Source organism: Chionomys nivalis, chromosome 3 (assembly GCF_950005125.1).
Source record: "Chionomys nivalis chromosome 3, mChiNiv1.1, whole genome shotgun sequence".
Taxonomy (NCBI): Eukaryota; Metazoa; Chordata; class Mammalia; order Rodentia; family Cricetidae; genus Chionomys; species Chionomys nivalis.
In genome coordinates this window covers 13,712,277-13,738,104 of record NC_080088.1, presented here as the reverse complement: position 1 = coordinate 13,738,104, position 25,828 = coordinate 13,712,277, and the positions used below count along the sequence as shown (strand labels likewise).

General features: G+C 43.2%; 1 protein-coding gene across 1 annotated transcript in view; it reads left to right on the top strand.

Moving 5' to 3' along the window:
* The first annotated feature begins 17,552 nt into the window (after positions 1–17,552).
* Jam2 (junctional adhesion molecule 2) overlaps positions 17,553–25,828 on the top strand; it is a 54,147-nt gene continuing 45,871 nt past the window's right edge. Inside the window, exon 1 of the mRNA XM_057765455.1 lies at positions 17,553–18,008. Within this exon, the coding sequence (XP_057621438.1) occupies positions 17,942–18,008 (67 nt within the window). The 5' untranslated portion in view covers positions 17,553–17,941. The remainder of the gene's footprint in view (positions 18,009–25,828) is intronic.

Genomic DNA, 25,828 nt, shown 5'->3' with positions numbered 1-25,828 from the left:
TCTCTCAGCATTCAGTTTAGTTTTCCCTGCCTAGCTCTATTCTGCTAAGCCACTGGCTGAAGCAACTTATTTACTCATTAACCAATAAAAGCAACACATATACAAAAGGATCTCTCATACCAGCTAATTTTCCTGGGTGGAGATATCCATGGCATTAAGAGGACAGTAAATGTATAAACATCATAGCTTTTTAACTTTGCACTTAGTTGTAACTTGATCAATTATATGCACTGCAATTCCCTACTTGACATAAATCATCTTGGTGGTCATGATATATTTTATTTTTCTCTCCTTTCTTTACAATCTACAATATTCAGGTGCAAAATTTAATCATTTCTTCTTACATTAATAATAAATTCTTATTGTGTTTGTCAATGAGATTTTGAGAATCTACATGGTGATATATAGCTAGTGTCCCAAGTATTAGTAATTGGTTATTTAATATTTAAGCAGCCTTGTAGACTGACTTTTTATTTCTCCAAGTTTTATAAGATTTTATGATAGTTTGAAGCAGTCTCTCTCAAACTTTTTCTTACTTTATCGCTTTCCAAAGTTGCCCTTTTTGTGTAGATGCAGGTGTCTGCTGCTGCATATGTTTGAGAGTACGTGTGTGTGTGTGTGTGTGTGTGTGTGTGTGTGTGTGTGTGTAAAACCCAGAGGACAACTTCAGGTATTATCCTCATGCTGTCACCTTCTTGGAGACAAGATCTTTCATTGTTGTGAGTACTTCAAGTAGGCTAGACTGGTCAGTGAACCCCAGGGCTCTGCCTGTGTCTACCCAGCTTAGTGCAGAGGTCACTGCAATGGCCACCACACCTGAATTTTTTATGTTGTTCTGGGAAAGGGTTTTACATCACTGTAGAAAGCAAGATAAAATGAAGAGAAACTGGAGTGTCTGTTTTTCTCCCCGGTTAATTTGACTTTCAAAGTCTCCACAATAAATAAAGTTGCTTTGGCAGTGATTTTTGCCTTGGATCAAGTAAATAAGTAGAGCCAGAGATGGGAAAGGGAAGTTTGCCTATTTTACTAGTGAAAATAGAATACAATCTATTCAGAACCAAGTATGAATATGAGTAATCCTGACCCAGGGAAAAATTTAAATTACCTGGATTGACGTGATCCAGTGTGGGAAACATTGCAAGAATTTTATAGCCAAAGAGAGAGGTCATCCATCAGCACATATAAACAATATACTGATGGGGCATTAGGTAAGTAGGACATAGCAGACTTGGAAGTCTCTTCTATGGGCTTTAGTTGCCATAGCATTTTTATTGCAGCTTTAAGGATAGAGATCTGCTATGCTTAGAAGATATGAGTTTGCCTATAAACTCATAAAGTAAGCTAAGACATAAAAGTTAATGTAACTGTTATTAAAGGGCCTGTGATAGTTCTAGAACTATTAAATCCACCCCTTCGCAATCACAGTGTTCCAGGCCAAGGTCATCCTGCAGGATCTTTAACTAAATCTTGTGATTTAGTCAGAGAACTGCAGCTTCATAAACTTGGCAAGGCAGCAAATTAACTTAAGGAAGAAAGAGGTACAGGGTAATCCAGTATACTAAGGTTTCTTTTTGGGGAAGATGGGGTTAATTAATGATTTTTATGTGTGTTAAATATTTTAGACCTACGGGAAAGAAGGCACAAATAACGTAACCATTGCCATGTAGCTACCTGCGGTGTCTGGATGCTGAGTCCTCATAATCACCATACTGAGCCTGATCCCAAATGTGATAGCATCAGGGACAGGACCAGTGGGAAGCAATTAAGTCATTGGGTAGCATCCTCAAGAATGGAACTAATGCCTTTATAAAAAGATGTCTTGGGCAGCTGCCTTTCCCCTCCCACAATCCAAAGATGCAATGAAAGTAATTCATCTATACCTTAGAGTGTGGAGCCTTAATCGATACTGAAGCTGCTCTTGCCTAGACTGTGAAGGTCCCTGCCTCTACAACTGCAAGTGGCACAGCTCTGTTGTTTATAAGCTCTCTAGCTTACAGCCTTTTGCTGCAGCAGTCTCAACAAAGTAAGGTACCTGGGTTAATGATCAGTCACATTGCTGCCGCTTTATTCTTATGAAGTATTTTATCATAATCCATAAGTAGTATATCATTTTTCTTCAGTGTATATTTTTTATAAACATACTATTTTCTTATATAAAAAGTGAATTTTACTTCTGAAATCTTTAAGATTAAAAGAAGGCATTTCTGGTATTAAAAAGCATTCATTATTATTCTCATCACTATTTCTTCTACTAGCAAAGGAAAAGAAAAAACTACTTGAACTTGTTAGAATAGGTCCAAGTAACAGCTGAGACTTTCTATTTTGGTGTTTACAGAGAGGCCCTGACAAGAGGAAGCCAAGTTCTTTTTCATCTTGAACTATTGGTGATAACTGTGGTCAAGTTAGGCCAAAAGCTAACGCTCCTCTCATTGGAAAGTGGTACACAAAGATTTCGCTAAATAATGGATGTTTTTGCTTAAGAATTTTATCAAGGGGGCTGGGAAGATGAGCCAGTCAATGAAGTGCTTTCCACCCAAGCATGAGTTTACTTTGGTTTTGTTTGTTGGTTTTTAGAGACAAGGTCTCTCTGTGTAGTCCAGAGTGTACTGGAACTCACTCTGTAGACCTGGCAGGCCCCAAACTCAGCGATCCACCTTCTTCTGCCTCCCGCGTGCTGCGGGGCATGCGCCACCACTGCCTGCAAGGACCTGAGTTTAATACTCAGTACTCCTGCAAGAAAAAAGTCAGGGGGATTGAAAGTGCAAAGATCTAAGAGGTGATGGGGATCACTGAGATGAGGGAGAGGCAGAGATGAAGGGAGGGGGTCAAAACTAGACCTGTACAAAAATGCCTTAAGGGAACCTTCTTGTGAACTAGTTTAAAAACAAAATTTATAGATAGATATAGATATAAACAGCTGGGGGCTATCATCTCAGATAGGAAAATAGACAAGAAAGTGTCTGCGAGGCATACTGCCCAGTAATCTAATCAAATCCATGAGCTCCAGGTTTAGTGAAAAATCCTGCATCAATGGGTGGAGAGCTATTGAAGAAGCTGACATACACCTCTGGCTTCCATATGTGCAATGGTCATATGTGCTTGTAACCACATACACATATGCGTGTGCACACACAGAGAGAATCTCAGTCAATATATTGAAATTGTGAAGGCAGAAAGGAGAGAATATAGAAAAGTACAAAACAAATATTTGAAGAGAGAAGCGGGGTAAGGGGAGATGATCCTATAAACCCAAGTAATATACCACCGTCAAACCTTCCTTTCTTCTCTCTGCTTGTATCACCTTCCTATTTGGACATTAAAAGTTAAGATTTCCCTTTTTTTATTTTATGTGTATAAGTGTCCTGCTTGCATGGTTCCTTCAAGGTCAGAAGAGGGCATCATATCACCTGGAAATGGACTTAGGGATGGCTGTGAGCCACAGTGTGGGTACAGGAAATCAAACCAGGGCTTTCTGCAAGAGCAACAAGTGATCTTAACCACTGAGGCATCTCTCTAGCCCACTTCCTTGTACTGTAAGTCTGGTCAAAAAATATAGCTGGCAAAGTCATAGGTTCTAGGAGAGAACTCGCTGATTTATTAGTTAAATTGACACAGAGTTAAAACACCTTCTAATTATTTATGTTTATGCACAGAGACAAATGCTCCTCTCAGCCTTAACCAGAAAAAAAAAAATCCTATTTTCTTTGAATGATGGCAAACACAGAGATTCACGTCTTCTCAGGGTGCTGAGAATGAGTGACAGTTGATTACTTAGCCATAAACAAGTCGTTTATATCACCCACCTCTAAGGTTCAGGGAACTCAGAAAAAGAGAGGACAGAAAGAATATTTAAGAGCCAAAAGATGGAGAGCAGGGCCTGAAATGTGCTCTTCTAGGCGTGACACAGCCATTGCAATTACGAATTAACAGCAGCCCCACTTTGTACCTGTCAACTCCAGGAACTCCTGGAGCCCTACTCCTGCCCCCTGAACTGTTGACTACTGAAATTTTTTGGAGGAGAAGAGTCATTGCCTTCCGCTTTGTTATCACTGGTGAGACCACCAAACTCCAATGGCTAGTTCCAAACCATAGCCACACAGACAGCCGTGGTTAAACTCGGAGCACCACAAAATCAAAGCAAAAGACATGATTGTGAGAAAGGGATTCTAGGGAGTTAGCAAGAGTGGGATGGAGATTGTTTTAAAAAAAAAAAAGGTGTGGTGGGAGCAATTATGTGTCAAAGAACAAATCAATTAATAAAAAGGTAGTTTTGTTATGAGAATTTAATTTTAAATTCAAAGACTCTAATATAATGACAGTGTAGTTTTATTCTTGAAAATGTCTTTAAAATTCCTTCTCAGCCGGCGGTGGTGGCGCACGCCTTTAATCCCAGCACTCGGGAGGCAGAGGCAGGCAGATCTTTGTGAGTTCGAGACCAGCCTGGCCTACAAGAGCTAGTTCCAGGACAGGCTCCAAAACCACAGAGAAACCTTGTCTCGAAAAACCAAAAAAAAATTCCTTCTCTCGGTCCTGTTTCTGACATAAAAAGAAATAGTTTTGCAGACATATAAGTGTATAAGGTGTCAACTCATAGGGTGTCAAGAAAAAATTAACATTGATTCTGGAGTGGCCTGTGAATCTTGAAAATCTTTGATTTTTCAGTACTCTAGAATGGTTAGTACTTATTCTACAAAGGGCTGACAGGGACCACAACTTCTGCCCAGGCTCCAACCCTGTGTCACCTACCCCATAGTACAGCTTCAGTCTTCTTATGTGCAGACAAACGTTTGAATTTCTGTCTCTGATCTTAGCACCTTAAGAACCAACAGACAGGCTTTTTTCATGTTATCACGTCAGGAAAGAGAGCACGGCAGAAGACTGTCCTAATTCTGAGCATTCACATCTGGAAAGTTCAAGGCAAGCTTTCAAATCAAAGACAAGAATAAGGAAGTGCTCCACAAGTAAACATCCCCCCTCTATGAAAATACTTTTTATTCTTTGAGAATTTTGCACCATGTATTTTGAATATGTTCTCTGCCCTTCCCACCCTTCTCAAGCTTCTGATTCCTTCCCATTCATCTTTGATATGAGTTCTTTAATTTTTCTTCTCTCCCCATCAAATCTTATTGTTTGTGTTTCCCATCTAGTCTTGGGATTATGACCTGCTCTGGTGTGTGGTCAGCTTGCTAGAGGTCACCCTGGGAATGAGTTTACTTCTTTTTGAGTTGTTGGCCAATGGTGTCACAGAGATCCCCAAACACTGCAAGTTACTGTCAATACTCCTGGTCACCCTCTAGAACTTGTCAGTTAGACCTTATTGTTGAAGACACCACATACTTGAACCACAGAACATAAAAACACCAAGCTGATACTTACCTGCTGGCTAGCATCCATCATACTGGAAGGTGCCAGAAGGAGAAAAGTAAATCTCAATCGTATCCAGCTGTGAACCCTGGAAGTTACAACAGTGAGTGGCCCAACAAGATAGGCTCACTACAAATGCTATGAAAGTATCTGACCACTTCCAGATTGGATCGAGGGTCCACTCTATGAAATGGAATCTATACTGACACTGTTATTAAAGGGGGCCAAGACCCTGTAGCTACATAGGTCATGGGCCCTAGGGGAGAACGCATCCCTATTCCTTTGCCCAACAGTATTCAAATAACTCCTAATACCACCCTCCCTTTAATTCCCCCAAGGAGAAACATTTTGGCCCATGGGGAGGAGAACATTGTCACACTGTTATCCATCATGAAACGGTTAATCTTCTGCTGCTATTCTAGTCTAAAATGTTTTCATCAGCCAAAAAGAGCATTCCAGGAAGACTAAAATCATCCACCTGTTAGAGCGGACAGATCCAAGAACATAGAATTCCTGAGTCTTTGGGAAGGAGAAGACATCAGTCTGTTACATGTCCATGACACTCAGTTCACACATAGGTCCTGTTTGTTCATGCCCTCTGTTGCCCTCAAGATGATCACTCTTTTAAGGTGAAAATGTGAATCTGGGATGCTGGTAAGCAACGCTGTTTCAAATGTACGTGTATACCTTTGTGGAGATAAATTAGAGACACGAATAAACCATAAACCACCTATATTTGCTGCATTTACCCTTATTTATCTACTTATTTAAGGTGAACAAATTAAATTCAACCCTCCAAAAGAGTGCCTTCAAAAGTAGTTACAGAAGGAAAGGAATCCAAAGGAATCTATCATTTCTTTTCTTTTCTCTTTTACAGTTTTTTTTTGGGGGGGGGGTTATAGTGGCAGAAATATCCTCTCAGCAAATAGGCAAGATAATAGAATCCATCGCTAAAATCCAGGTATTTATGTTGCTAGTTTAGCCACATGCATCAAAACAACAACAACAACCCTTTTTAAAACTGACTAGTTTTTCAACTTCTTGCTGTGGTTTAAGTAGAAATAAATGTTCTTCCCAAAATTCAGGTTGGGAGCTGGGGGATTGTCTTGGTTGGTAGAACACTTGCTGTACAAGCGTGGAGACCTGATCCCCAGGATTCACATGAAAAGCCTGGCATGCTATGGAGTGTACCTCTAACGCCAGAAAAGGGGAGCCTGAGATAAGACCCCTTGCTTGCTGGCCAGTCGCTTATAAATTACACTCATAAATTGTCATGTGCTATTTGTGACTGTCAAGAACTGACCCAAAGGACAAGACAGGCTACCTTGTCTGAGACCTCAGGCACGTTTAATGTGAATGTCCTCACAAACATTCCTTCATGGGATAGGCTAGTCACCTGCCCCTGCAACAGAGAGAACAGAAAACAGCAAAACATCCTAGGAGTTAACACAAGGTGTCCTTGAAAACAGAAAGAGAGTAAATCATTTGAGAAAAAAAGAAACAAAGAAACCAGTGTGTCCTTAGAACAGCTAGAGGAAAAATCTTTTCCAACAGAGATTACTATTGTTCGTGGAATGGTAGAAAAACTTAGTGGGAACAAAAAGATGGAAGGTCCTCTGCGGAGAGATGGCTCTGCCCTTCCGGAACATCACTGCTGATAACTTCAGTATAGGAGCGGGAGGGGTGGTTCAGTGGTTAAGAGCACTGGTTGACCTCACAGAGGACCCACTTACATTTCCAGCATCCACATGACAGATAACTCTGAGCTGTCTTTAAGTCCAGTTCTCTTCTGGCCTCTGTTGGCACTGCATGCCAAACACACATATGTACAGACATACATGCAGTCCAAACACCATCCACATAAAATAAAGTGAAATTTGTTTTTGAAAAAAGAACTGCAGCACGGCCATGTCAGAAGGGCCTCCCCAGTTGTTTTCACTGGATGCTGGAAGCATCTGATATGATGATATTTTGCTATCTATATACTGTTTCTATCTGCTACTTCCTATTTGTTTCCTTTAACTTTCGGTTGCTACGTACTTAATAAACTCACACATTCCAAACTCAGAAGTACAGCTCTAAAGATCATTCGGCATACAGAGAACCAGTCTAGCTCAATCACAAAAATAAAGTAGAGAATGAGTTAAGATACTGGCATGACCCTTGGTCTATGCTTGCAGCTGTGTGTGCACATTCACACATGCACACATGCACACACACACATACACATGTACACACACAGAGGTTGAAATGTGATCTTTCTTGTGAAGTAGTAACAGATAGGACCTATAGAAAGTAATTGGGCCATGGAGGATCTACCCTAGTAATAGATCAATCAATTTCCATTTGTTGATTGATAGTGTGAGGCCAGAAAAGATTCCATTTTTGTGCTGGGACCTTGTGGGACTTCGAACTTCACCCCTACCCCTGAGGAAAGCCGGGGGTCACTAGCCCCTTTTAGAAGTATTAGCTAACGGAGAAAACTCAAGCTACACAAAACTGCTGACAAGATGCTACCACCTAACTTCCCTTACCAGTTGGGTAACAAGAGACCAATCAGATAAGTTTCCAAGCAGCCCCTGTGGTTAGCAATGGGTCCACAGATGTCCCAAGGATATGACCAGAGACCAGTTGCTATGGGTGAACAAATGTCCCCCAAGGCAATGATAGCCTTTCAGAGAATAACAGCTGAGCTTTACCTAACCTTTTAGCCAATTGTGATACAGGATAAGTAGTTCTGTATCTTGAAACTGTAGTCTTGTGACTGCTTTGTGGTTTTTCTTTTTATAAACCTCTTACAATAATAGGCAGGGTCCTTCTCCCTCCATCTGCTGTGTTAGACTGTGAGGCAGAGGACCTGTGCTAGCCAATACTTAATAAATGAAACCTAGCTTTTGCATTTGGAATTTGCATTGTGGCTCCATGGTGGTCTTCTTGGGGGTTTTAGGATTCAAACCCAACAATGGATTATCTCCAGACTGGATGTATTACAAAAGTCACTTGGGCTGGAGATGCAGCTTTGTGGTAGGGAACATGCCTAGAGTGTGCAAAATTCTGGGTTTGATTCCCAATACTATAAATAGGGGGCTAACTTGACTCTCTCTTATTTGTGCCCCTCTATACATGTGCCCATCAGAGTCCTCACCAGCAAGAAGGTCCTCACAAGAGGTTTTTCAAGACAAAGATTCTCTATGTCGTCCTGGCTATTCTAGAGCTCATTCTGTACATTAAGGTAACTTTGAACTCAGAGAATTGCCTGCTTCTGCTTCCTGAGTGCTGGGATTAAAGGCTTGCACCACTGCCCAGCTAAAACTATTCTTAAATTGAGTGATTTTGTAAAATTTTCTATTCTAGCAAGATAGTAGGTCATAAGACTAATTGCTATTTCTGCTTTGGTCATCGAGCTTGCTTACTCTATCCGATGGCTGAAAGACATATATGTTAAATTTAGATCCTGCTTACACTTAGACAGAAAACATATAATCTTATAGTTTTTCACTTTATAAACCTTGGGCTGATATGGCCAGGCTCTACATCTTGTTTGCAGTCCTGGTGCTATGAGGATCCAGCTCCAGTATTTAATAAAGCCTCTTCTTATTACATTTTATTTATGGTCATGGTGCATCTCAGAGTGATCCCAGACCCGTATCACCAGCCGTAGAACCATAATCAAAAACTCCTTTGTAAGTTGCCTGCAGTAGTCAGTTTAAGCAACAGAAAGGGGGCTGAAGAAAGATATTAAAGCTCAAATTTTTGTTGACCTAAAATGACCTTGATATGTTAAAAATACTACATTCTTGTTACATTTATATAGTCATGCAGTAGCCAAATATTCACTGCATGTCCATTAACTGATAAGCAAATTATTAGAAAATTAGAATATAAAAATGGTCCAAAACTACATAGACTGCCTTCATGGAACCAGCCTATTAGCTTTTGAAAAACCATGATGAGTTAAATGTAAAAGCCCAGCTCTGATACAAGAGAGGCAGTGGAACAAGAATTTTGAATACCAGCATTTGATTCTATGTGGAGGGGAGGGTTTCTCCTAAGAAAATAGCTATTGAGCAGAGGCAGGAGGAGGGTAAGTAGGCACTGAGCAGACGAAATGCTATATGAGGTGTCCCTAGAGAAAAAGAACTGGCAGAGGAACTATGTGTTTTTAAAGGGATATTTATTAGATCAGCTCACACAGTAGGGGCTGAGAAATCCAACAATGGCTCTCTGTACTCTCTTAGGCCGAGAAGCCAATAGCTTCCCAGTCCAAGAAGCTGGGTGCCTTAGTAATCTCAACGTGCCAGTGAAGGCCGGAAAGATTCCTAGCTCATGTGAGAAGACCAGGGAGCCTGAAGTCTGTCACCAACAAAGGATGAGGGCGGCTGTAATGGAGTAGATGCACTGACCCACAAGAAGTGTAGTCAGGGAAGCACGTAACACAGAATTTCCCCAGGTCTCTTTATATCTGGGCCGACCATGGAAGAAGCCGCTTGCTGTAAGAGAGTCTGACATCCTTCCGAGATGTCCTCACAGACCCATGAAGAGGAGTATCTCTTGGCTGACTCGAGATCCAACCAATCACAAAGGGGCAGGCACTTGAAGCGATTCCTCTGAGAGGTTAAACACAGAGATCCCGTCAAACGTGGTTCAAACCTCCCTCTCTGTTGCTTCCATCCTTTCAGGCCACTAGCAGAATGCCACAGGTGGAGGCATAAGCAACAAGGCCTCATCTCTCACAGGTTTGGGAACTGAGAAGACCAGGGTTGTTTAGTAAGGGTTCACTTCCTGTCTTGCTGAGTGACATCTTCCAAGACCCTGTGTGTCCTGCTCTAAAGGAGCTAATCCTGTCTGTGTGGGCTCTCTCATCACTGTGAAACTACAGTCCAAAGACTACAGCTTCTGACACCATTGCTGTGGCTGTCAGGACTTCCACAGACGAATTTGGGGGAGGTGCAAGCATTCATCCACAACACTCAGAAGCCATGATGACTCTGGCATATTGTTCAACCTTTCTGTTGCTGGAACAGAGATCAAGTTATTTTCACTGATTTAATACGGTTGTTATGAAGAGAAAGTTCAAAAGCATGACAAGACGTGAGCATCATATCTCCCATAGCATATGTTTAATAGCTGCCAAAAATTAAGAATCTTAAGCAAGAGTAAAGAATCAAGAGGAGGAACAGCATGTGCAAAGGCGCCGTGAAACTTGATGAAGATGAAAAAGGACGAGAGTTTGGTTTCATTTCTGCTTTTGTTCTAAAAGCTGCTGGGAGCTCCTGAGGATTTCAAGAAGCAGTGTCTTGTACGTTCCATCCTCCTCTTGACTTAACGCTGCGGCCTCACGGGACTCCTTTCCTTCTCCGGTATGTGTCACGTCTGTGTATTTTCTTTCTGCCCATCGTCTACCCAAAGAGGTCTCCACCCAACCTCTCCGAGCAGCCCTCTGCCTCCTGTCCACTGAGATCGTTTCACTAGATGGCCCACACTATCCTGGAAGTCACGATCCTTCTACTTCAGTGTGCTGAGATTACAATCACAGATGTGCACTGAGTGCTGGGATTACAATCACGGGTGTGCACTGCTGTATCCTGCTCACCTTTCCCACCATTTACATTTTGATTTGTATATCTATCGGGAGGAAGCCTTCACATGAGCTATGGTATCCATGTAAAGATCAAAGGGCAGGATTTCTGAAGTCCCTTCTCACCTTTCACCTATTTTGAAGCAGAGTAACTTTCATTTCTGTTACTTCAGTGCATACTCCAGGTTATCTGGCCCGTTCTCTTCTGTCTTTGCTTCCCATATCCCTGCAGGAGTGTAGGAATTACAAACGCATGCCGCCACATCTGGCCTTTGACATGGGTTTCAGGGGCTGAATTCAGGTCTTTGGTCTTGCATGGCCAGCGCTTTTACAGACTGAGGCAATTTTCTCAGCTCAATGTTCATACTTTGTAGGGAGTGGAGAAATTCCTGAATGAAGTCCTGAGTGAGTTTGTGTTGTTGACAAAGGTATGGCAATGTTGAGGACTCTGATGCCACGATCCCACCAGAATGACAAAGTCCTGCCCAGGTGAAGTTCAAGGGACTTAGCAAAGCTTCCCTCAGAAGTCCGACTGTGAGTGTTTATGAACAATTTACTAGGGCATACAAAAACTAGCAACTGCAGCTTCCTCCTTCAAGATGTTTACAGCCAGAGATACTTACCTACAGAGAACACCTAGCCAACACTGGCCAGTCCCTCCCCCTGTGCTGCACCTACAAACTTGCTAAGGTTCTCAGCTGATCCTCCACCATGATCCTAGTGAAGACTCCAACTACTCAGATGATAATAAATATGCTTTTTAAGACAGAAAAAAAATGTAATACCTTTATAGATAAATTGCTAACGAACTTCACTTAAATTGGAAGGCAGAACTCACTTAGTGATAATCGCTAATTTAGGAATAAAACATGCAGAGGAAGGAACATTCCTGATTGCAGTAATTAGAACCAAGCAATGCAATTAAATAGTTCCCACTCACCTCTTGGGACTAAGTTTTGAGAAGCATGTTGTTACAAGAAACTGGAGAAAGGCATCGTAGGAGAATAACTTAGGCCTCAGATACCATATGGTCCTCTAAAGAAGCGTATTTGCCTGGATGTGTGCATGAATTAGTTTCATGTTACTATAATAAAATATGAAGACAGATAAACCATAAAGAGAAAAAGGTTCTTTTGGCTTACAGTTTTGGAGGCTAAAAGTCCATACAGTATGGCGCTGTTTTGGTGGCCCCTGATTGGCTGAATCTTGTTTCAGAGGACAAGAGCATGGGGGGTATACCTGGAGTAAGCTAATGGTTACATATTGAATCAGGAGTAAGAGAGGGGGAGGAGAGAATAATATCGAATCAGGCTGGGGGCTGCCAAACCCTCTGAGGATAAACCTTGTCTTAGTCAAAGTTCTACTGCTCCAAAGAGACACCATGGCCACGAATGCCCTTATAAAGGAAAACATTTAACTGGAGCTGGTTTACAGCTTCATAAGTTTAGTCCATTATGGTCATGGTCAGTAGCATGGAGGCACACAGGCAGACATGGTGTTGGGGAAGGAGCTGAGTTCTACATCTGGATCCCCAGGCAGCAGGAAGAGAGAGAGAAAAACTGGGCCTGACTTAGGCCTTTGAAACCTCAAAGCCTACCCCCAGAGACACTTCCTACAACAAAGACACAAAGACACACCTACTCCAACAAGGCCACACTCTCTTTTAATGCACTCCACCTCCTAAACATCCACAGCACCTTCCAGGATCACCACACCCCCACCCCTTGCAGGACCAAACCTTTAGATGAGGACTTGTGGGGGAAACACCAGGCCATAGAAGGGCAGCAGGAGCAGGAGTGTGTACCTGCGGGCACCGCAGCGTGAAATGTTGAAACCAGGCACACTTCGGAAAATGGTCTGAAGAGATGACGTGAGATAGGACAGCTGGGCAGTGGGGAACTTATCGAAGACCTTGACTTTTTTTTTTTCATACAAAGTTAAATTTTATCTGTGAGATAACTGAGAATTCATGTGGTACTGGAAATGGAGACTTGTTTTGTGCTCTCGTCTCTAAATTACAGCGTGGGCACACTTCCCAGCACCTTCTCCACACCCAGAGGAAAAATAACCCATGCAACACAGAAACACCATATCTGAGACACTGTGAGAAGTCACTCAGTTTAAACCCAGCCCTTTTCTTCATTGCTGCTTTTAGGAAATGTGCCTCCACACCTCCTCATCGTTATTTGAATTCAGAATTAGAGTGGGTGGGAAGGATAAAAAAAAATGGTGGCGAGTCCCAAAATACCAAATCTCCGTGTGTGGTTACCTGAAAAACCCTGTTCTTATCACTAAGCAAAAATGAGTCTGGCAGGTGGGGTGCATGTGGAGATTAGAGTGGAGGGGTTGGGGCGGCTACTGTTGTTTCTTATCTAGCAGCACTGCAGCTCTGCTCCCACTCCCCTGCCTTCTCGCCCCTCTCACCATTACTTACCTACGGCTAGTCCTGCTCATCAGGTTTGTGAAATGCCTACTGAGTTTTCAATTTCTCACTTACTGTGCTCTGACCACTCACTTTGCACCCTTGTCCCTTTCACAGATCATAATAATGGCTTTAGACTTAGCTAATACTTTTGTTTCTCTTGTCTCCGACCCACCCTCTGCATTCTGTGATGACAGAAATTATGTTATTCTATATTGCAGCTCCTTCCTCGGGGCACCTATTGAGAACTACAGCTACAGCAAGTGGGACTGAGGAACTGAATTTTACATAGAATTAAATTCAAACCTGTGCAATCATTTGAGTATAGAGGCTACCACAATGGATGATGCAGTTCTAAAATATAGATCTTAAGCTGATTACGGTAACAGAGATAGAGATGGAAAGTCTGAGGCAGAAGTTGGTTCTGGAAGGCAAGAGAAGCCATGAGAGTAACTGTTGTCAATCGGAGGGGAAAGTAGCGTAAATAGCTCAGTTAAAAGTAGATGAGAGGGGCTGGAGAGATGGCTCAGTGGTTAAGAGCATTGCCTGCTCTTCCAAAGGTCCTGAGTTCAATTCCCAGCAACCACATGGTGGTTCACAACCATCTGTAAAGAGGTCTGGCGCCCTTTTCTGGCCTTCAGGCATACACACAGACAGAATATTGTATACATAATAAATAAATAAATATATTTAAAAAAAAAGTAGATGAGAGACAGGTGTAGTGGTAGCCCACCTCTTTAACTCCAACACGTGGAGGTAGAGGGAGGCATATCTCTGAATCTCTGATCTCGAGGCCAGTCTGGTCTACAGAGTGGGTTCCAGGACAGCCAGAGCTACACAGAAAAAAAGGAATTAGCATGAACTACATGGCAAGACATAGCTTTAATTAGCTGATGCGAATCTTTTCCTCCCATACCACATTGCTTTCAAAGCACTCATTTCTTGTATCGTAATGTCCAGAGCCAGCGGTATGGTGTTGAATAGCATTTGTAACCCAATCTTTTGCTTTCCACAACTAATGTCCTCTGTCCAGCTACAATTATAGGCCAATGCCGCAGAGCCTTCCCTGCTTCTCCTAAACAAAATCCAGTTTTAGTTCTCCCAGGTATCAACCCTGCTCTGTGCTCTGATGAAAATGCCCATCTTTTGTTTCTTTCCTTTCAAATGTTCCATATTCCAAGGCCTAATAATAAAGCACTAACTTCATCCCCATCGGGGAAACCATCGCCTTCTCCTTGATCTTAGGTGAGCCTTGTGGCATCTCTCAACCTAGTTTTCCTCATCTATAAAATGGGAGCGATAACATTTTCTCTTTGGGGGAGGATTAAGTATTGTAACTTTTAGACTCTACCACTGAGAAAGATGAGATAAAACCAGCTGCTGTTGTCCCTACCCCAACAGTTATCAATGGGATATTAGAAATGTGTCCAAACGGAACTGTCTCTCTCCTAGAGACTGAATTTCTTAACAGCAAGGATTGGTCTTATGCAGTGCTCTCCCTGGAGATGCAATGTAGCAATAACTAAATAGAATATGTTCTGAGTATGCCCCCCTTTTTTGATACAAGGTGTCTTTGTATAGCCTTGGCATCCTAGAACTAGCTCTGTGGACCAAGCTGGCTTCTTACAGGGATCCACCTACCTCTGCCACCAGAGTGCTGGGACTAAAGCCTTGCATCACCCCTGCCCTCTAACAGCTTTGTCTTGTAAAAATGTATTAAAAAATTTGAGGGCCAGGTGTGGTGGTGCACGGTAGGGCAGCCTGGTCTATATAGTAAGTTCCAGGACAGCCAGGGCTATGTAGAGAGCCCCTGTCTGAAAAACCAACAACTGTGATGGTTAGTAATGGTGGCACACACCTTAAATCCCAGCACAGGAGGCAGAGGCTGGCAAATCTCTGTGAGGTCAAGGCCAGCTTGGTTTACAAATCGAGTTCCATGCCAGCCAGGGCTGTTATACAGAGAAAACTCATCTCAAAGAAACCATAAACAAACAAACAAATAAATGAAACATTACATTTACAGCTTAGTCTTACTTTGCAAAAAGAAAAACATGCCTCTAACATGTAACCCCTAACTTGTACAGACTGGACCCTACCAGCTCACTTCCATTTTGTCCCAGATGTTGAAGACCATCCTTAAAATGACTGATGATGTAGCCGGGTGGTGGTGGCGCACACTTTTAACCCCAGCACTGGGGAGGCAGAGGCAGGGGGATCTCTGTGAGTTTGAGGCCAGCCTGGGCTACACGAGCTAGTTCCAGGGCAGGCTCCAAAGCTACAGTGAAACCTTGTCTCAAAAAAAAAAAAAAAAAAACAAAAACAAAAAAAAAAGACTGATGATGCAAAAGTCACTGTTTTCAGAAGACAATAGTAGGTCACAAAACTAACTGCTATTTCTGTTTTTGTAATCAAACTTGCTCGCTCTGCTCAAAAAGATGACTAAGAGAAGGACAAGACATCCATGTTAAAACTAGTCCCTTCCTAAACATAGATAGAACTCATATGATCTTGTGGGTTTTGCCTTCATAATAAGCCTTGGGCTGATATGACTAGGGGCTGCCTCTTGGGAGAGCTCTCAGGTGCAGTCCTGGCCCCACACTGGGTACCAGTACCTAAATAAAAAGCCTCTTCGTATTAAAATTTATTCATGGTCAAGGTGAATCTCTGAGTGATTCCTGACTCATAACACAACAAAAAAACTGGCACTTTCCAGAAAGGTTAAGCAGTCTAAGCAGCTTTTTGACTTCTGCATCCTTTAAATGCCAAAGGAATAGGAATTTCCCCAGGAATCCCATGCTGGGAAAAGGAAAAGACACCATCCAGAGGGGCCATTTGTCTCTGGGAAAGAGACTTAGTACAGTTGTAACAATGTGTCATACCATACTATACTACACCATACTATAGGATGAGACAATGAAGCTCAGACAATGAGTTGGAGGTGGAGTGCTTAGTTTTTCATCTTTGGCTCTCGACCCAAAGACAGATTAGAGGGTTCAGCGGACCTCTATTCTCTCTCTCTCTCTCTCTCTCTCTCTCTCTCTCTCTCTCTCTCACACTCTTCCACTGCTAATTTGACTTTTTTAGTTGGCTTGTTGAGGATGAGTGACCTAACCTGCCCTTAAGCGAGATGACCCTCCTGCTGCTTGTGTGCTTGGACTACCAGTGCCAACATTTTTGCCACTTTTTTTTTTTACTTTCCTTTTCTTGCCCCCAGGGGTCCTCTGTCCCCTCCCCTTCCCTATGGGGACAAAGCTTCCATCACTGTTACCAAGGCAACAGAGGGGATGCCTCATTCTTCAGAGCTCTGCATATCTAAGTATATCTTAGCCTTTGTCCACTAAACTGGCTCAGTTCTTTGTAAGGGGTCTGCCACTAAATCAACTATCTTCTACACAAAACTTTATTCAACATTTTACCTTATTTAAACCTATCTACACACACACTCTCTCTCTCTCTCACACACACACACACACACACACACACACATATATATATATATATAAATGTTTTCGCCTGGAAATGGCCTCTACACTGACGGGTCAATTTTCTTGAATGCCCCAGACATCAGTTCTGGAGAGCAAATGTGAACATCTCCTTTGCGCGCTTCCGAAGTGCGGGTCAATTTTACAGCACGCACTACAGCATTCATAATGGATTTCCCTTTTAAAAGCACAGGAGACCAAAAATAAACCTGACAAAAGGGCAGCTGTAGAGTTTTAACATGTGGAAAACTCCACAGGCGGCACTTACATAACGGGAAAGAAACAAGATAAATATTTCACACGGCCAGATGAACTTCCAAATGACGACGGAAAAAGTCAAGAACCCAGATCACACCTTAACTCTTTAGGGGGGCGGGAGGGGCCCCTGATAAAATCTGGGACTTGACTTGCAGCAAGAATGAAAGCTGGCTTTTCTCCTCCTATCTAGAGTCCAAGGCAGAACTCACGAACCAATACTTAGGAGCGCTTTCCCAACGGTTTTTTCTGCTAGGTAGAAAATTTCCAAAAATCGCCCACCCTAGGCAAAACACTGAAAACGAAGTTTTCTACACAAGAGAAGAAAAGAAACGTGGCGAGACAGATCGAGCCACCCCCACCCCCAACAACACACACACACACAACGGTGCCCATCCCACCCGGCTGTGCTCTCCCGCCCCCATCTCCTCGCCCTGGGGACAGCTGGCAGCCCAGCGCGGGACCAGACACAAAGCGGATCAGCCTGGGGGCGGGGGCCGACCTGCGGGACTCTCCCTCCAGCACCGGCCTTCAGCCACCCCTCCCTTAGGACCCTGCGGACACCACGCCCCGCGTCCACGCCCTCTCCTCAAGCCCCCCCACCCCTAAAAAGAAGAAAAGTCCCAGACCCGGCGTCCCAGGACCAGAAGACCTGCCACAGGGCAGCCAGTGGAGACAACCCGACCACAGAGACTGACATCGCGACAGGACCCGCCCCTCTGCCTCCACCTCTCCCGAACCTCTGCTGCTTGGCCGCCCCGCCAAGTGCTGGGGGCCGGCGCGCCTGTCACGCTCCAGCAGGGGGACCCTCGGCTACGCAGTCAGCTGGCGCCCGCGTAGATGGCGAGGAGCCCCCACGGCCTCCTGATGCTCCTGCTGCTGCACTACTTAATGGTCGCCCTGGATTGTAAGTCTCTGGGGTACCTTAACCCCGCCACCCTCCTACCCACTCTCGAGTCCCGCTATCCTAGCCTTCTGGACACTTGCCGGCAAGCGGGGACGCTCAGGGCTGGGGATCTGCTACGGGGCACCAGGTTTTGCGCTCTGGGAGCACCAAGGCTAATCCGGATACAGAAAGGCTCTGGGCGGGGAGACTGGAGTCTTGAGTGTCTTGTAAATAGTTAGTGTCAGGTTTTGCCAATTCAAGTTGGAGAAAATTAAGGGTCCCTACTAGAAGATTTTCATCTTGTAAAGTTGGGGGAAGTTTTCAAAGACACAAGGACGTGATCAGAATGCAAAACTCATAAAGTATTCAAGATGCAAAAAAACCCAAGAAAGATGGCATCCGGGATTGGCTCAGGGCACTCTTAAGTACCAGCGGCCAAGGGGTCAGTGGCGGAGTCCCGACTGTGCAGGGAAGGTGTTTGTGAAACACTTTAGGGGCCAGGGTGAGCAAAAGTTCGAGGCTGCTGAGCCCCAGTAGCTTTCAGCCTCTCCGCCTGCAAAATCTAGTTAGAGAAGTCTTGTCTGGCCACTCTAGCCAGCTGCCGTGTCCTCAGGGGACATCCGGCCAGCAGGACGATTGTTAGAAAGGCGCAGGAGATGAATGAGCGAGCTGGCAGCTGGTATAGCCGGGAGATGTCCCAAAGCCAGTTTCTCTGGATGCTTTTAAGATGGATTTGCACCAATAGCGGGCTCATGTGATTTGAAATTTGATTTTGTTTTCTTCGCGTTAACTTTTTAGGAAAATGGAGAAAATAAGGATACATTTTAAGCGACATGGTCTTGGTGTTTATTCTTTTTTTTTTTAACTTTTTGTTAGTTTTTTTTTTTTTAATACCCCACATGTTTCCTTTTGTTTTGTTTAGTTTCCTTTCGGGGGGGGGGGAGGGAGACGTGTTTTTGTTGACCTTCAAATTCTAATCACGGTACTCACAATAAATTATTTTGCCTGATGAATGTCTTAACGCTGTCACACTAAGGCTTTTTCTCAAACTCCCTTAACCCCAGCCCAAAGTGGTGGGAGCTCACAAAGCGGTGTGTCAATCAGGGTGCCTGCTGTCTCAGGGAAGAGACATGGCAAACCAGGAAGCTGAAGATTCACAGTGAAACCTTTATGCATTTTGAAATATCAGCTGGTATTAAACGGAACACACGGGGGTTGAGAGGTAATGTACTCACAATGAAAATGAGCAAGGAAGCTGGGATCTGGAGGAAGTTAATAAAACCCCGCTGGCAAAGTTGTGTGTTCCTCTGAGCTCTTAAATCTCACTTTAACAGGAGTGTGAACTGTGGTGTAAAATTGCTCATTAAAAAAAACAGAAATAGTTTTTCCTCTGTTATTCCCCTTCCGTCATCAAAGTAGAAACAATAGGCGCTGTTTGAAATTGTCAAGAACGCAAAAGCAAGCAAAGGTTTACTCAATGGGCAGAATGTTCTCTTTGACTTCTCAGTTTTTTTGTGGGTTCTACTAATCTGAATACTTGTAAGGAATGTTTGGGAACCTTTTCCACACTATTTCCATACAGAAAGTCTGGCATTTCCTGGGTGTTTCTTTCCTTTTAGTGGGTTTTAAACGTTTAAAAATTCAAAGTTAAAGAAAAACTACATTAGTATAGAAAGTTCCCATCTATCCCATACCCAGTCGCCACCATTGCTGTCCTATTACAATGCCGTCTGGAACACTCTGCTCAGGATTTTCTCATTTCCGCGGAATGTCCTTTTCTGTTCTGGTATTCTACATTGTGCTTAATAGCCATGTCTCTTTATACTCCTCTTGGCTGAGGCTGTATTTCAGACACCTCTTGTTTTTTATTACCTTGACAGGTATTGGTGTATTGGGGTGCTGGCCAAGTATTCTGTTAGATTGCCTTCAACAGGTGTATCTCAGACGCTTCCTTTGTGGTTAGATGAGCTTATGGGACTTTGGAGGAAGAGCACAGAGGCAAGTGTCTTTTCCATCCAATCCTAGCCCAGGGAGCATGTTGACAGGATCTGCCGCTGTTGAGATTAACCCTCATTGCCCAGTGGAGGCAGAGTGTGCTCTCCACCTGTTGTCCTCATTCCCATGCTATGCTCTTTAGAGGGAGGCCAATATTTGCAACTCACACTCAAGAAAGGAGGCTAGGGTGGTGATACCGGACTACAATCTCAGCACCCAGACACCCAGGCGGGAGGCAGGAGGCTCATTCAAGGCCGTAAAAGATTCAAGGCCAGCCTGTGATTATGGCGTGACTATCTCCAAAAACAATCCAGAAATAAAGTGGGGGTGGAGCTCAGAGGTAGAAAAAAGGGGTTGGAAATAAGCACTTGTAGAACATGAAGGTACACACACATATGAACATATCCGTGCAAGCACATGTACACACACAGGAAGGAGCATGGATTTCACTTCCTTCAGGGTGATATTTCTTCACACATTACTTGGGATTTGTATCCATCACAGATAAGTCTTCTTGAATTTCTTTACACACTTATTTAATCCTTATTTTAATACTACCGTGAGCTTATTAACAAGTATGTAAATAATATAGATTTAGTTCATAATACAATAGCATTTTTATTAAATAACTAGAGCATCTCTTATCTGTAATTTTTAAATATTCCTCTCAAATTTAGCTGTACTGCTCCTTTGTCCCAATCCAACCATGTATAATTACAATATTATGCTTATCAATTCTTTCTACTATCAGTCAATTGCTACTGTACTTCACAGTAATCTAGGGAACTTTTGTTATGACTTTTTCAAGCATGAATTCAACATCATTTATTAATGTATGGACATTCACTTTTGTATTTAGTTGATGTATTAGTCCCCTATCAGCTATTGTAACAAAGCACCTAGGATAATCATATTAGAAAGATCAAAGGTTTGTTTTGCCTACCAGTTTCAGAGGTTTCAATCTATGCCTGGCCTCTGCTTTCACTGCAGTGTTGACATAACACATGGGGAACAAAAGAAACAGAGTTCTGCCCAAGAAAGAACCAAAAGAGAGGAAAGGGGAAGGTTCCTGTTTGCCAAGGCCACACCACCCATAATAGAACATCAGGAGGCTTTATCTCCTGAAGGTTTACCATTTCCCAATATTACCACAGGCCAAGACCAAGTCTTTAGAGAATATGTATCCAAAGTCTAAACAGTTAGGCTATCTTTCCTTCTCCAGTGGGACAGGATGTCTTTGATCATTGACTGCCATTCTTTATTTTTTTTTTCTTTCTTTTTTTTATTTCTTCTGTCCCGCCCCTCTCCCCCTCCCCCCACTCCTCTTCTCCTCCCTCTCCAGTCCCAAGAGCAGTCAGGGTTCCCTGCCCTGTGGAAAGTCCAAGGTCCTCCCCCCCTCCATCCAGGTCTAGGAAGGTGAACATCCAAACTGTCTACGCTCCCACAAAGCCAGAACATGAAGTAGGATCAAAACCCCGTGCCATTCTCCTTGGCCTCTCTTCAGCTCTCATTGTCCGCCATGTTCAGAGAGTCCGGTTTTATCCCATGCTTTTTCAGTCACAGTCCAGCTGGCCTTGGTGAGCTCCCAATAGATCGGTCCCACTGTCTCAGTGGGTGGGTACACCCCTCGTGGTCCTGACTTCCTTGTTCATGTTCTCCCTCCTTCTGCTCCTAGGACCTTGGGAGCTCAGTCCGGTGCTCCAGTGTGGGTCTCTGTCTCTATCTCCATCCATCGCTAGATAAAGGTTCTATGGTGATATGCAAGATATTCATCAGTATGGCTATAGGATAGGTTCATTTCAGGTTCCCTATCCTCAGGTGCCCAAGGAAATAACTGGGGACATTGCCCTGGGCACCTGGTAGCCATTCCAAGTTCAAGTCTCTTGCCAACCCTTAGGTGGCTCCCTTAACTAAGATATGAGTTTCCCTGCTCTCCTATCCAACCTTCCTTTATCCCCAATCACCCCGATTCCCCCAGTTCCCCTCATCCTCTCCTTCACACTTTTCTCTCCCCATCTCCCCTCACGCCTTGACTGCCATTCTTATGCCCATTACTGAACAAAGTACCTGGTTCATTGTTCATGTGAGCATGTATCTGTTGATCAGATGATACCTTGGTCCATTCAGACTGCTAAAACAAAATACCATAAACTGGGTTGCTTATAAACAAATATTTTCTCTCTCACACAACTACACAAGCTGGGAAGTCTACAAATAAGGCAAGAGTATTTTCAGTATTTCTGATGAGGGCCCAGTGTTTGGTTCATATGTATTCTTCATGGCATCCTCATGAGGTAGAAAGGACAGGGAAGCTCTCTGGGGACCTGTTTTATAATCTCCCTTGCAAAGGCTCCCTCTATGACCTAATCCCCTTCTAACAGTTCCGTGTCCTAATGTCATCTATCATGTTGGTAATCAGGTTTCCACAAATGATTCTGGTAGACACCAGTATTAAGATCATAGATTGGGATGGAGATGAGGTTTGTGAGATAGACGTAATATGTGTGTATGCACATTTTATATTTATATATATATATATATACTTAGTGTATATATACAAAGTGTATAGAGTAAATTAATGATTATACTGTAATCATGAAGCGCCAACTTCATGTTGAGGAAGCAGAGTGTCAAGTGTTTCTGTAAAGTGATAGCTGTTATTTCTAAACACAGGAGGAATGGAATGGGTGTTTGGCATTGGGAATGGGGCTCTCGTGGGTATTGGGATCCCCTGGAGAGCACTTCCTGCCACTTAACAGTCTGATTGCAGCTGAGTCTTCAGCTATGCACTGGAACCCTAGCCAGCCACTAGGCCTGAGTCTGCAGTCTGTCCTAAAGTGATCAGGGCTACAGTAAGAAAGAGAGGTCTGGATATGTCATAGACTCCAGGGGACCAGTGACAGGAAACTTCTGCCAGCTGTAAACATTGTCAATAACGAAACGTCATGATCGACTGGATGAAGAGAATGGTTTGAAACTGGTACAGTTTCAATTACCTAAAGAACATAAAAGCCAAAATGGGAATTTGCTGGTGGACCTGACCACCATTTAAAAACTTTGTCGGATAATGCATTCCAAAAAGTCTCAAACAAAAGCTTCAGCCTTACAGAGAACATTGAGTTTTCCTTAGCCAAGAACGCTATTTATCCTTTCATCTGTGCATAAGGAATGGAGCCCACGGGAGAGTGTGGGTGTGGACCACCCATGACTTCCTTTGCACTGGATTTTCCCCTAGGGACTTGTCAGTGGGCAATAGGCAAGAACTGACATTTTTTTTTCCCCCAAAATCAAAGACCACCAGGATTCTGTACAGGTTGTCATATCAGATACCTGTGTTTGTGTGTATGTCTGTCTATATATCTGTCTGTCTGTCTCATCACATGGTGTCAGCAGTAAATTTCTGAGCCCATTCTCCAGAACTTGTAAAGGAAGATGAGGGTGTATTTAGAGAAGAGGAATTATGGCTGGGTCAAGTGTTTCCTTTGGGAAAGCTAAGAAAGGAAGTCTTAAAACTGAGCATTGCTTTCTTGGAAGGCCTTGCTGTGTTCCAATAGAGGACTCAGAAGAGTAACCCAAATGATGCGTAGTCTGTTGCTGTGCGAACAAATGGCCATACCAATGCAACACCAATTCATTATGTTAATGCTCTGGAGGTCTGAAATGGACCACACTGGGATAAAACCAAGGTGTCAACCAGCAAGAATCCTTCTGGGGGTCCCAGTGGAGAACCTGTTTTTCAGCCTTGTCCAGCTCGTAACGCAAGACAGGGCCCATCCCTCTACCTTCAAAGCCAGCATCAATGCCAAGCTGCTGCTGCCTCTGTGACTCTTGGTCTTCTGTCTGTTTCACATGAGTGATACAAGCTAATGTAACCAATAAGTCAATTGATTAGCAATATGAATAGCCTTGATTCCTATTGACAGTATAAAGTAATGAATGTGAAGGTTGGGAGAATAAGATATGGACATCTGTGACCTTCAGGGGTGTGGGCAGTGTCACGGTCAAGAACATCTTACAAAGGAAGCATATAGGCTGTCATTCATAGTTATATAAAGCTATATTCTTGCTTTGCTTTTGGCTGTATGGTTCAGTAGTAAAGAACATGTACTGTGGACCAGTGTGATGACTCGGACCATAAAGGCATCTGCTGCCAAGTCTGATTTCTTGGGTTTGATCTCTAGGACTTAAAGTTATAGAGAAAACTAGCCCCCAAAGGTGGCTTCTGACCACCACATGCATGTACACCCTGCACAATAATAAATCAATGTTTAAAAAATACACCACAAAATGTTCTGTGATGCCAAACTCCGTGCTTACTCCCCAGCTGGGCAACGTGGTAGCAATTATTTAATTTCTGTCTCAGTTTACTCATCTGTAGCAGTGATAATCCCTGTAATGATGCTGACCTTATAGCGGTTGGGGGAGAATTAATAAGTGAGCTGGCAGGCAGCCCTATTCTATTGTACACGTGTGATCAGTTAAGGTCACATTTGGAAGAGGACCACTGGGTGGCGTGGGGGGAATGCACAAGTGAGGGAGGCTGTCCTGTTGGCGATTGCTTCTATACTCATTGCTTGATGGCTTTTTTAAATATACACATAGTTGATTGCACAAAGTTATATTCCCACAGAGAATTGTCTTATATTTGAAAAGCAGTTACATTTAATGAGGGACTTGATAAATTATGTCTGCATTCATTTAAATTATACTTGGATCTCTAGGATTCTCCTCCCTCCATCTCCACCTCTCTTCCTCTCCCTCCCTCTTCCTGTCTTGGGATTAAAGCCAGCACCTGGCGCAAGCTCAGCTTTCAATCCACCGCTGAGCTATTTCTCAAGACCCTAAGTAATTTAGAAAGAAAATGTCTGCAATCGATATATCCAACTTCTTGTTCAGATACAAAGCATTCACTCTTTGGTTACTATTTAGCTTCCTTAAGTCTTGTTCCTTTTCTCACCCCTGCGTTTATCTTTCTTCAGCATTTGTTTCTGAATTTTCCTGAGTTGCCACCCTCAGGAAGGTTATTTTAGTTTATATTATATATTGAATAGTTTCTTTGTCTTTCTTTGCCTCTCTCTCTCTCTCTCTCTCTCTCTCTCTAGTTTATATTATATATTGAATATTCTGCCTTTGTCTCTCTCTCATACAAACAGAGGAGAGAAAGAGAGAGAGAGAATATGAATGTCCACACATTTAAAGACATAAATACATGTCTCCTCCACTCAGCTGGCAAGCCTTTGGATGGGCCAGTGAGTGGGCTAGAAGTGTTCTCTGCTCTGAAATGTCCTACAGTTTATGAGAAGCTAAACAAAGGACGGCCCTGACCCAGTCCTGTGAAGTGTTCAAGAGTACACTCTTAGCTGTTCACTGTCTTGGCTCCAAAAGTCCTGAGCAAGAATCCTTGTGACCTCAACTGACAGGAAATCTGGCTTTTTATTGGAATCTCTCCCCACCTCCCTCTCCCTCTCCTCATCCTTCCATCACTAGCACCCAGTTCTGAATTAGTTGTGTAAGGTCCTCATTCTTCCATCACTAGCACCCAGTTCTGAATTAGTTGTGTAAGGTCCTCATTCTTCCATCACTAGCACCCAGTTCTGAATTAGTTGTGTAAGGTCCTCATTCTTCCATCACTAGCACCCAGTTCTGAATTAGTTGTGTAAGGTTTTGTTCTGCTTGTAGTTGTCAACATTTCCCTTCTCCAGAGGGACAACTTATCTTTTAGAAACTGAACTCCTTTATATGAAAACTTTCACTGCTCAGAACTCAGAAACTTTCTGAGTACTGACATAACCCCAAAAGTAGAAGATTCTTTTGTGGACACCGGTGCGAGGAAAATATTGTATAAA